General features: G+C 28.3%; 1 protein-coding gene across 1 annotated transcript; it reads right to left on the reverse strand.

Moving 5' to 3' along the window:
- Positions 1-5380: 5380 nt before the first annotated feature.
- Positions 5381-14074, reverse strand: LOC139425552 (sn-1-specific diacylglycerol lipase ABHD11-like). Its single transcript, XM_071180769.1, has 6 exons — positions 13767-14074; positions 11676-11829; positions 10943-11116; positions 8271-8462; positions 6906-7105; positions 5381-5636 (listed from the first exon to the last, which is right to left on the reverse strand). Exons 1-6 carry the CDS (start codon positions 13949-13951, stop codon positions 5504-5506), a joined length of 1038 nt encoding a protein of 345 aa, XP_071036870.1. The 5' UTR covers positions 13952-14074; the 3' UTR covers positions 5381-5503.

Here is a 14074-nt window from a genome sequence, read left to right on the forward strand (position 1 = left end):
TACGATAACTTAATAAATTGCTTGGTTAAAAGCGCTGTTAGTTGTCAGTGACTTTGGGACACTTTCATTACGCTGAACTGGAACCTAGTCTCTCGAAAACCTGGCTTTTAAATATATTTTCAAATTAAGATTGAGTTCCTCAGTGGAATGACTGTAAAGACACTGTTCCTAGTAGAACACCGAGGTCAAGCATTACTGGCTGAGGTCAGTGAGCGGGTGAGAATGAGGCTGAGTGGTATCGGTTCTCGTTAAACTGTTCGGTTAAGTGCTCGATCATCCCCTCTGCAGAGGATCAAAACAGCGATGGTATGTCTTCGGAACATATCCAGGGATGTTTCCCAGACCGTCGCCACTAGCTTAAACAACTGAGTATAAAATGTGATGAAAATAAACTAAAACTAGAATTTTGAAGTATCCTTAAGTGAATTTTAAAATAGATGTGAATTGACCTAGACTTGGAGAAAAATAATTTTGTGAAAGAAACTTTATGAACAGTAAATTTGCTGCTAAAATTAAAAATCAACTGTGCAAATGTAACAATAAAAGAAAGACAGAATACTGCACAAAGGGATATAAAAAAGGAGAAACGTGAGCTTTTACATAGGGCGGTTTTTCTTCTTATATATAGGGACTTTTTAAGAGCGGATAATTATTTAAATTACTTTTAAAGGATTTATTATATTTTGATTAAATACTTTTCATAACAGCGAATGGAGAAGCTCAAAAATTTCAAGTATATTCGAACTCCATCGGTGAAAAACCAAACCTTGATTTTGAACCTGATTCTAAAATTTTGATCTAGAGAGTTGTTGTCGTAGTTCATTTACGTTGCACTAGAGCTGAGCAATGGGCTATTGGCGACGGTCTGAAAACATTCCTAAGGATGATCCGAATACTTGCCGTCATAATTTTGATCCTCTGCAGAGGGAATGCCCTTCCCCGCTTCGGTAGTCCAATGGCCTGCAAGTGAAGTTGGGCCCTTTGCGGTTGAACAGTTTAACGAGGACTAATATCGCTCACCCTCGGTCCTTACGCTGACTGATACAAGTGGTCACCCACCCGCACACTGACCGCAGCCAGTGATGCTTGACTTCAGTAATCTGCTGGAAACCATGCCTTAACGATCAATCCACTGCGGAACCTTTGATCCAGAGAATTAAAAGTTAGTTAGTTTGCTTACAAAAGGTATCCTGTAATTCCCATACTTAAAAATACGCTTCTTGAATCCTTAATAAAAAAGAAAGAAAATTATGCTCAATAATGGCTAAAATGAATATTAAGGATGAGAATATCAGGTTCAGTACAGTGAGGTATTGTCCTTTCCACCAAACGTTCCAAAGTTTGCTGGTAGTGGGTTCGAGTCATCCTATAACGTCGGCTTGTATCTTTTTAAAAGTTGAGATTCTGTAAAAAATTGGCTTTGGAATGTAGTGTAAACCAAAAATATATGAAATTCAAATATAAATAAAACTTAAAAAAAAAAAAAAACATTTGAGCATTCTCTAAAGAGTAAATATTTTTTTATTTCATAATCTAATATTATAAACAAAGTTTCGTCGAAATTTAGTTTATATGATGTAAAATTAAAGTAGGACACATTATATCCACATTAATATAAATGATGATCTTCAAAAGTTTATTTGTTGGTAGACGATTTTCTTACTTGGAATTTCATTTCAATACCTAAGCGTTATTTATTTTTTTTTATCAATTTTTCATAGGATATCAAAATACCAACTTTTAAAGCAAAAAAAACCTTTACCACCTTTTACAGCAAAAAAGCACTTAATTTTTTTTATCAAATGCTTGAGTACCAGAAATTTGTATAAAAACATTAACGCCAATAAACTGAGTTAGTTTTCTCCGCAAATCAGTTTCAGATCATCTCTCCCTTAGATAGCGGCAGTACTTAATAAAAGGTCTGAGATCTTTTCATTGTTTAAGACTTTAAGCTAAATGTGGAAAGCTGATTTAGAAAAAAAAAGCTTATATGTCATAATGACCATGTGTTGGCAGGGCTAAAGAGAATCGAAGGGCTAGTTCACTCCGCTCTTAGAGCTGAAGCTACGATTTCCCTCCTCATGACGTCACTGTGTCCACAGATCTCGGAGATCGCAAGCAAAGATATGATAACTTTGCACTTTTCTCTTTGTAAAAATAAGTTAGACTTTTTCTGGTTATTAGCCTTCAAACTTTACGTAATTAACACATTATTTCCGTTCATAAACATAGTTCAAAAAAAACTTTCTTGGTTATTATATTAAAAAAATACCATTTTAAACTTATAAAAATGTTTTGCTAGTTGGTGAAAATGACACGATAAATACTTTATTTTAAAAAGTTCAGTTTTAACTTTAACTATTAAGAAAAATGAAGGCATATATCGACACTTTTTTTATCTACATATTCTTTTATAAAGATAAGTTAAGTTAAATTTAGAATCCCTGATTTTAAAATATGTCGTTAATAGCAATTTGTTCATACTTAATCATTAGGAAACATCAACCTTAAACGCTAATTACTGAAACAAAATAATAATTTAGGTTCATAATGACATTAGAAATTTTACAATTGTTTATAGACATTTAAATTTACGATGATATAATTTATAGATATTTAAATTGAAGAGAATATAATTTTTAAAAAAAATCATAAATATTTAGAATAACTACATTAAAAAATATGTTATGAAATTAGGAGAATTTCAACTATATACTATATATTTTATTTATACTTTTTACTTACATTTTAATTTTCTTTGACTTTATCTATTTTTTAATTCTTTTCACCTGCCTTTCTTTATGAAGTAACGAGGCGGTTTCTATTTAGATAATGAATTTTTATAAAAGTTCTTTACGACAGAATAAACGTATTGCTGTTTTATATTAACTGTGTCATTTCGGAATCCATTCTTTACATAGTTGTTCATTTACTTTAGGGAACACGCGAAAAATTATACTTTTTCCTTTTGTTTTTATATCAGAATTTTTGCAAGTTGCAATCGCGCAAACTGGCATTTCGATAATAGTTTTAAATTCTTGTAAATTCACTGCAAAAACTGAGGAAAGTCATTATAGAAAATAACAAATGTCTTAGAATATCTCGCAAAAAGAAATGATCCAATATTAGTTAGAGCTAGTAAGGCCAAACGCTCCGTTCTTGAAGTAAAAGTGCGAGCTTTGCGCCAAAGTAACGTCACTAGAGTGACGTCGGAGGATCGTGGCGGCGAGAGATACTTCAAAGGAGTGAACCAGCCCTTCTATTCTCTTTAGCCCTGATGTGTTGGGGGCTGCTTTACCGATTTATCACGAAGACTAGCAGTGGTCTCCGTTACCGAAAAGCGTAGAATTTTATTAAAGCAATGAGATGACGACTATGTTTAATAATGCGTACAATATTTTTGCAATCTAAGCAATTTGTATTTTTTTATTGATCAATATTTTCGTTACCGTTAAAAAAAAACTTATCAACGTTTTTAAAAGTATCATATTCAATACTTATCATTAGGTAAATAATTTATGATTCTTTTTAAGATGGTACTGATGATTGCTATATTATAGTATTAGATTACAATAGTTTTTAATAATAATTGCTTATGCATCATTAATGATCGCGATTTTATCATAATTGATATACATCTGTGCAATGTTGATTCCAGTTGATCCGAGAAAACAGGAATCTGATGGGGTGATGTGTTGCCGAACTTTGCTGGATTCAAGAAGGAATAATTTTATTTCCTCTTTGAAGTCACTTTAGGTCTCAGACTAAAGAGAAGGGCGATAGTTGATTCTCAAAACAAACTATCCAAATCTTCACAATAGTTCACTTGAATGGTTTGATTTATTATTGCAACACATGCATATACACCCTCGTGTACACGATAGAAAGAATAACTTATTGTAACTTATTATAACTTTGGTTAACTATTTACCCGCATACTTTGTCTTCATCATTGAAGCTGTTTCTAAACACTTTAGAATCCTCTAAAAACTAATCAGAAAACGTAATGGTCGGACATACAATTAAAATTTCTTTAAAGATAATTGAAAATGAATTTAGTAATTCATACCAGCATATAAAATGTTCCTGAATTGTGGTCTAATGCTTTTAAATATTAGAAGAAATGTCAAAGTGAAAAAAATTTTAACAGATGGTTAAAAATGCTTGAAAGCAGTAAGCGTATCGAAATAGTTTTTAAAATTAATGACAGTCAACATTTTTAACATAGTATTCCAACATATTTTAGTATATCAATTGACAGTTGGAATTTGAGTTTTAGATAAGATTTATTTAAAATGATTGTAACAAATTGTATAACATTTCACTTTTAAATATGTTTTGTAATGTAAGTTTTACGACGCGTAACATTTTCTCAACACCTTTATCATTAGATTTAAAATTGAAATTTAAATCTATATTTTGCGCTTTTGATGGAAAATAAAAACTGAAAATTCACTTAAAATATTTCAAGTTTATGCATAAAATATTTCTACCTACTTAAGTGTTCATATTTATGTTTTACATTCTAAATTGTTCATTTATAAGATCGCTTAAAACTTTGATTTTTTTTCTTCTAGTTTCAAGTCAACTGCTGTGTAGCGAACGTTACAAATCTTTTGATTATAAAACATTGTACTGAACATTATGCGGAAAAATTTTAAAAACATTATGCGTTAAAAAATTTAAAAACTCTTTTGTCAAAACCTTTGTAAAAACTTTACATAATCCCAAGAGGTAAAATTCCTTGTCGTGAAGAAAATTCGTAACTATATAAAGAAAAAAAAAATAGAGATATACAGAGTTCGTTTTCACGTTTTGTTTAGATTTTATCTCCAAGTCATCCTTTTAAATTTTGCAGCGAGACATTACTTCTACGATAGTTATTTACGATGAGGTTTTTAGTTATAATACATTAATCGGGGGAAAAAGGCCTGGCAATTTATGTCACAGAAAAAGACGTTTATAAACAATATGCTATATCTTGTTTACGCCGCACTAAATTTTACAACCAAGATTTCAAACATATAGAAATTCTTAAACACTGAATCTAGTTTACTTGAGCTTGTTTAGGGCATGCTGGACAAGCTTAATTTAGAGAATGTTTAGAGGATGCTCTAATAAAAATACTAAATAAAAATAAGTTTTTAAAAATGAATAATTGCACAATACTTATTCTGAATTCTACAATTCGCTTACTACCTTGGAAATAATTAAAACTTAACTAATTTGAAGAAATATGATAATTATTTTAAAAGTATATTGCTTTCGCTGCAAGAATACCAGTTAAGGAAAAAAAATTTCACAAATTCTTAGCTTTAAAAATTTTAATAGATTAAAAAATTAAAAATTTGAGATTACACAAAACTAGAATATGCAAAAAGACAATTTTATTAACGATAGTTTTAACACATAGATATCGAAAACATCCTTGGAGCTGTGCTCTTCACAAAGTAAAAATAATATCTACATTTCCTTATTTTACATGCATACAACGAATGAATCCTTATTTCATTCGTTGGACAAGAGTGTCCACGAATTTGTCTGGGAAATCTACAAATAGATAATGTGAAGCATTTTCAAACTCTATCATCTCTGCTAGTGGAAAATGTTTCTTGATGTTAGCCTCCTCGTAACCTCTACATTAAAAAAAAGTTTAAAATATTTCTGTGCAGTATAAATAGAGTCAAAATTAAGGAATAATAAACTAAAACTCTCAAATATACTAATGTTTTTACTATCCAAGCTTTAGTTTGAGCCACATTTTGGATTAAGATATTATTTACCAGCATGAAGTGAGAATTTTAATGAAATATTTGAAACTAAGTTATTAGCTTACGAACTTCACACGATCTTTTAGAACAAACTCTAAGAAAGCTGCAGTGGTATTTTATATATTGAACTGGAGGAATGACTTTAAGTGAAAACTTAATATTGACTATAACCTTAGTTACTTATGGTTTAATTAAAACTAAAGTTAAAATCCAACTAATTTTTAACGTATGTGAAAATTATGCATATAGTACCACGCATAATTTTCACATATAATAAAGCTATATTTGAGAGTTATAATAAATAAGTTTTAGTGGTTTTAAGTCTGCAAATATATTATAACTAACAAAAATTCGAATCATTCTTGTAAGATTTTTTAGACATGCATAAAAAATCTGACAAGAATGATTCTAATACTACCATTAAGTTTTAAGAGGTTTGTCTAGCCTTAGATTTTTACAATTTGATTATTCTAAAATTCCTAATTTAAGTAATTGATTACATAATACATAATCTAAATAAAAAAATATATTTTTAAAAACCACGTTTTTTGTAGTGAAGAATAATAATTAAAAAATAATAATTTAAAAAAATATGAAATAAAAATGAAAAATTATAAAAATTATAATTTAAAATAAAAAAATTCAAAATAAAAAATCACATTTTTAAAAATAACGTTTTTGTAGTGGAGAATAATAATTAAAAAAAAATTTGAAAAACGAAAAACGTGGGGTTAATGAAATACATAACAGTATACTAATATAACATTACTGTTTCATGCATTCACGTTTTCCGTTTTTCAAATTTTTTTTAATTATTATTCTCCACTACAAAAACGTGGTTTTTAAAAATATTATTTTTTATTTTGAATTTTTTTATTTTAAATTATAATTTTTCATTTTTATTTTATATTTTTTTTTAAATTATTATTTTTCAATTATTGTTCTTCACTACAAAAAACGTTGTTTTTAAAAATGTATTTTTTTATTTAGATTATTTATTTTCTGCTTTTTAGTTTTGTGTTTAAATTTTTTTTAAATTATAATTTTTAAATTACATGATTATTAGATGATTGATAGAGTTTTTTTTTTATTACATGATTTATTTCTTGGGTTTACGATATAATGGTTACTTACACATTCAATAATGAATTGGATCCATAAAGAAAGAAGGCTGCTCCTTCATATTTTCCATTGTGGATAATGGGAGATTTCTCGTACAGTTTTAGACTTTCGGAAATAGCTTCAGTGTAAAGCATGTTACGGAAACTTCCATCTGGTTTTCTTTTGTAGATGAATTTCGATTTCTGGTAAGTTTCCTTCTCGGATTGGAGTTTCTATTTAAAAGAAATTGTACAGCAAATTTACAAAATGGAGTTTTCAAAAGTTGAAAATTACAGAATATTTCAACGAAATCCATCTTTATCATAAATGAGGAAGAATGTAGGAGAGGCTGCACAGAACGTCATACATTAGAACAGTTTTTGGGGGGCAGCACACTTTTAACGATTTCGAAATTTGACGGCACACAGTGGATAAAATTTGTTTAAAAGTTTTTTACTTACCTATACACCTTGTCACTTACCTACCTGTGTTAAAGTTTTTGTGATAATAATTTTTATAGTGAAATAAAATAATGTGTACTACAAAAGCACGTTTATTAAGAGATTAATTATCTCATTAGACTAACTTTTTATTAGCTAGTAACAGCTATTTTTTTTGCTAATTATTAATTGTTAGCTTGTTTTCCATAGCTATTAACCTATTTTTTGTGATTTCTTGTTAACTAGTTTTTTTGCTGATTATTAATTGTTAGCTTAATTTTTTGTTAGTTGTCCTTTGTTAATTTGTTTTAGAACTAACTTTATATAGCTTACTTTAATTATTAGCTTTTATTTCCGTTTGAAAGTTAATATTTAGCTTGTTTCATTGTTAATTAATAATTTTAATAGTCATTAAATTTCCTACTTATTTCAACATTTTTTTAAAATTGTCATGGTCAATTTAAATACTTCCTTCTTATTTTAACTTCTTTTGAGATTGTCAGAGACAAGACAATTGCCATCCAAGATATCCATTCTGATAAAGCGTGAAAAAAGTATAATATTATATCTATACACTTTCCCTTAATTTAAATTTTTTAAAAACCCAGCATCTACCTCAAAAGATTGTAGTTGAATCTGCCAAAATCCATTAAAAATTTATTAACCTTATATCATTAAATTCCACCTTGTTTTAAAACACTCCTAAAGTGCTAAAACGTAATTGCTATAGAGGTTAGGTTAATTGCTATAACCTAACACATAGGTTAATTGCTATAGAAAAAAAAATTCACGAAATGAAGTTGAGGTCGTGGATTATTTATGACTATACTACGAATAACTACTGAATAACTCGAAACCTTAAGTTCGAAAACAATCGGACTTATAAGATTAAGTTAAATTTATACATCTTTGACATAAATAAAAAGAGTTTCTCTCACGTAAAATACGGAATACTAACCATTTCTTCAGGTAAGTTTTCATACATAAGTGATACACTTATTCTAGTGATGTCATCATCATGCGTGTCTTTGGGAACTCTTCTAATTTCATTTGTCCAAGTTTCCATTATTGTGAAGGATCTGTCTACCAATTCTTGCTGTATTTTATTTAAATGCATTTCTACAATGAATGCTTTCTTAACTTTCTTCGGCTAAAAATAAATTCATAAAGAATTGTTTAACTGGGGAAACATGTTTAACATTTTATAACATGTTTAACATTTTATTTTGCTAAGATACATGCAAAATATATTTAATAAATAAAAATTCCATCTAACTCAACACATATAAGGAGACCTTTAAACATTTGAAGGCTTTTGGTAAACCGAACTAACACTAAAGTAAATTTTTTCTTTATGATAAAAATTTGGTTTGCCCAACTTAACAAACTAAGTTAAATATGTTGACACTGTATCTTCACATGAAAAGTATCAACTGAAATCAGCTGTAATAAATTTAATTCCCGCTAAACTTGTATTCCCTCTTAAATATAGCATTGCACAGAAAGATATCATTGACATTTTTTTAACAAACAAACAAACAAATATAACTTTATTGAGAACAAAAACACATAAATACAAAGAATATATATTCGTCGTCAAGAGGAAAATCCTGTCCAGGTGACAAAGAAAAGTAATACAATAAATCTAAATTAGAAATTTAAAAAAAAAAATAAAGAAAAAAAGGGGGGGATATTACAATCATAAATTATTTTGCTCATCATAAGACATCATATATTGTTGAACACTGTAATAATAAAAAAAAAAAAAAAAATGCATGAAACTATATATATAAAAAAATAAATAAATAAATAAAAAAAATAACAAAGGTAACATAAGAAATTCATTTGGATTGGCACAAGACTGGTATAAAAAATCAAATGCTTCCTTTAAAGTGAAAAATAGAGATCTAAATCGTCAATGTTCATCACAAATTGAAATAAAGCACGCTTAAAAGAAGAATATATTTTGATGTTTTGCAACTGAAATGGTAATTTATTATATAATTTAGGTGCTAAGTAAAAAAACTGTTTTCGTGAAATTTCTTTTGTAAAGAAGGGAATCTCATACATTTCAGTTGGTCTCCTTTCAGACACATTAGTTTTTAATTTGCATATTAATTTATTGTTGTGTAAATAGAGTAAAATACGAAAAAATACATTATGGCGAAATGGTAATAGGTTAATTCTTGTATATATATTGGTAGTAGTTACACTTGAATTATTTATATTTAGAGAATTAATAATCTTGAAGCATTTATTCTGAACTGAGATTAAGGGAAGTAAATTAGTTTTATATTCACCGCCATATATTATCGCACCATAATTAATTAAAGAATAAAACCAGGAGTAATAGAGTGCTTTCACAAAATTAAAATGAATTTTATTCTTAAGGTGATAAAATTTAACTAAAACGAAACGCAATTTTTTAACTAAATTGTTAATATGTGTTTTCCATTTTAAATTAGAATCGATATATAGTCCTAAATATTTGATATTATTTACAGATTGTAGAATATAGCATTGACAATTTTCATTAGTACTTTTGCAGGAGAGAGAGTGAAATTTTAAATTTAAGTTAAATTCTGATTTTCTTAAACTGAAATAAATATATTTAGTTTTATTTAGATTTAAATTTAAGTCATTTATTGTAAACCATTTTGAAATTATGCGTAAATCAGATTGAATTTGAAAAATTAGTTGATTTAAATCAGTGCAAGAATACAAAATTACGGAATCATCAGCATACGTTATTATCTTACCAAAAAGTTTGAGTTGACAAAAGTCATTGATGAATATAATAAACAATAAGGGTCCTAGAATAGATCCTTGAGGAACACCACGGTTTGAAAAAATATAATTACTAAAATTACTTCGGATTTTAACTCTATGTTCTCTGTTTGAAAGATATGAAACAAACCAATTTAACATAATTCCTCTGAAACCAGCAAATTCTAATTTTTTAATTAAAAGATTGTGATTGACATTATCGAAAGCTTTTGATATATCAAGAAATATAGCTACTGTTATCTTATTTTCAGCAATACTATTATGAATAAATTTTGAAAATTCCAAAAGAGCTTTTTCTGTACTTTTGCCTTTAATAAATCCATGTTGATTAACAGAGAAAAAATTTGTATGTTTTAAATAATTGTACATTTTATCAGCTAGAGCTTTTTCAATGATTTTGGAAAAAACAGGTAATATTGAAATTGGTCTATAGTTTGATAGGCAATTTTTATCGCCGGTTTTAAAAATAGGAGTTATGGTTGCTCTTTTTAAAGAAGTTGGAAATATGGATGACTTGATTGAGGTATTGATGAAATTAGTTATAAAATTTATATTATTGAGAGCAAATAGTTTAATTAATTTTACATTAATACCGTCATAGTCAAAGGAGTTTTTATTAGAAAGAGAATTTATTAAGTGAAGTACTTCACAACCAGTACTTTTACCATGTTAAAGCATATTATAGATCAAATTAAAATTTAAGGATACAATACTTTGTCTCAACTTAACAGCTGAAGTAATATAAATAATATAATTTTTCATTGTTTGCCAGACTTGTCGGAAATTAAGTGTAAAAGACAAGCCTGTTATGTGTAGAATAAATCAATCTATTGTGTAACTTACTTCTTGTAGTGCTGCACTGATGGTAGTCAATCCTCCTAAGTTATGTCCCACTAAAATAGAATCTTGGATATCCATGCGATCCATAAAAGAGTAGAGATCCTGAAGATTGTTATTGAAACTTGAATTCCTTGTATGCTCACTCTCGCCATGGTTTCTGGCATCGTAAGTAAAGACCTAGAAGAATAATACTGCTTATTACATTAAAACTTAACTACTTCTACACTAGAATTCTAATCAAAATATCATTTAAAATAAATAGTTTCGCCATTTATTCAGATTTTATTAAAAACAGTTAGTGCGATAAAGATTTGATAATTTAGTGTTGTAATTAGTTACTTTGACTAGAAAATTAATCTGTTTAAGAAAAAATTTTTTGTAAATCTTCAATGCAAGTTTGCATGATGAAAGTTCAATGGATTTTTTTTTTAATCAAGTTTAATTTTGAGTTTACTCGAGCAAAATGGCAGTGAAGAGAAATCTAATAAATTGTCTTAATGAAAAGTTACGCAATCCATGTAAAATATGAAATGAATCAATTCTAACTCAAGGCGAACCTCCTAACCCATTGGATAAGCTATACGATTATTCATAAGAGGCTTACACGAATTAGAAATATAGAAATTATTTATAGTAAGCCAAAGCGGTTAACCTTTTTAAAAACACAAAAAATTTTTTTATACCATTGCCATTTTAAGGTTAAAGTTTAGTCAAATTATTTTTAAAATATGGATACCTTTCTCTTTGTTAATTCAGCCACTCGTTGAGGAATAGTATCCCATACTTCTTTTGAGTTTAATAGACCGTGCAAAAAAATTACTGGAGCCTTCTTGTTGTCGCTTCCCCCGGCAGCTTCAAATACATAATGGGCGATCTTTATTGGCTGACTTCTAGAAAAGTACACAAGAACTATTTCACATATGGACAGATCTCAAAAACCTTTAACTTCTGATAATAAAAAAAATAATAAAAAATAATAGGCACACTATTTTTACACCTCCAGAATTGTTTAAGATGTATAAAATATCAGAAAATAATCGTGAACATCGAAAATTTTGATGCCCTTATAAGTATGAACAAAAAATTACAATTTTTGAAATTATTTTTATATACATTTCATTAAAAATCATAAAAACGACATATAAACTTATGAACCTATTTTTCCTTAATTGAGCAATTTTTTCTTTTTAATAATTTCATCCACCCTTTGCTTTTCATTAAAAATTATTAGTATCATAAATGAATTGAAAAATTTTAATATTAAGTTAAATTGTTATAAAATGTAAAAAAAGGCTTACTTCTTAATACTTAAGACTTAATTTTCAGTCAAAAAATAACTTCAATTAGTAAAACATAGGGGAAAAACTAAGTACTGATTTGTTAAATTCAAGTCGGTCTGGACAATCTAGAGCAGTGATTCTCAACCACTGTGCCGTGGCACTTTTGTGTGCCCCCAAATTTTTGAAATGCATATAGTTAAAATTATAATGCTTTTTTATTACGAGTAAAGTTTAAATTAACGAAAAGTACTTATAGATATACATGAATATTGTAACGAAAAATTTTCACTTTCACCGATTCATCACATATTTCTTGATGGTACTCCAGCTATGACTGGACATCTATAAGGATATGTTGCACATGTTAAGGAACTGAATGGGGATATATTAGTTACACATTGTTTTTTGCATCGAGTAGCACTTGTTACAAAATATTTGCCATCAGAATTGAAAATAGTTCTGGAACAATGTATTAAAATTGTTAATTATATCAAATCAACACCGTTAAAAAGTCGCTTATTTAGTAATTTATGTCAAGCTATGGAAGCTAAGTACGAATCCTTGCTACTGCATACGGAAGTAAGGTGGTTGTCCAGAGGTAAGGTGGTTGTATATCTCCTATATTGGAATCAAAAGACGAAATGAAAATATTCTTCGAACAGAATAAAAATTATGATTTTGTTCATTTGTTGGAAGATAAAATATGGTGTGCTAAACTAGCTTACTTATCAGACACTTTTGTTATTTTTAATAACATAAATTCAAGTTTGCAAGGGCCGAAAGAAAATATATCAAAATCAACAGATAAACTGGTGGGATTCCAAAAACAAATAACTTTATGGAAAAATAAAGCTCAGGAAGGATATTTGGACATCTACATCTTATTTGCGTGAATTCGGATTTTCAGTATTCACCAGCATATAAGCGGGAAAAAAATCGGGACTGTTAAATGTAGAAGACGATACGAGAGTAACATAATTTTTACGATAAATGAAATTATCAGGAAACATCAAATGTCTCAATAAAAGTATTCTTATTATTCATTTGTCCTTTAATAAAAGTTGTTTTTGTAGAACATATTATATTATTTTATTTTACATTCCAAATTATTATCATAAACTATTTTACACAGTGTATTATAGGTAAGTAAACAACTTTTAAACTAATCTTTTTCTTTGTGTGCCGCCAAATTTTGAAATCGTTAAAAGTGTTCCGCGACAAAAAAAAAGGTTGAGAATCACTGATATAGAGAATAGATCGAAAACTTTACTCTGATGTAACGCAATGCGATGCAGACAACACAGAAAATAAATTAGGCAATGACAAACGGGTAATCAAAATTTTGATTGATTTTAACATTTACTTTTTAGATCTGCGTCTGGCTACGATCTTAACATCGTAATTGTACCCTCATCGAATGACAGTTTGTGATAAATTCGAATAATTTATATTTTCTACAAATAAAAACATTTATCTATAATAATGATACAAGTTTGATTAGAATTTAAATAATTTACTGTTGCAGTGTATCAAGGTGGTAAACTTACGAATGAGCTCCTTGAATTCTTCGTGCTAATTTAATATCCTTCGGTGTAATCTTGATTCTTTTGGCCTCTGCTGCACATTTACGAGCTTCTTTGAGTGTTTTTAGTAGGTAGTTTTCGGATCCTTTTTGGAGCACAATAAGTGCCGTTGAACTCAAATTAATATCGCCTTTAGCATCTTCAATCATGTTTTGAACTAAGCCACTAAAAAGAAATCTCGGTATTTGTCGTTTTTTAATAATACCATCCCGGTGGATTCCTGATCGACGTTTACTTATACGGCCTATTTTAGGGGCCAATGGAGACCGGCT

The sequence above is a fragment of the Parasteatoda tepidariorum genome, chromosome 5 (genome assembly GCF_043381705.1).
Source record: "Parasteatoda tepidariorum isolate YZ-2023 chromosome 5, CAS_Ptep_4.0, whole genome shotgun sequence".
Classification (NCBI taxonomy): Eukaryota; Metazoa; Arthropoda; class Arachnida; order Araneae; family Theridiidae; genus Parasteatoda; species Parasteatoda tepidariorum.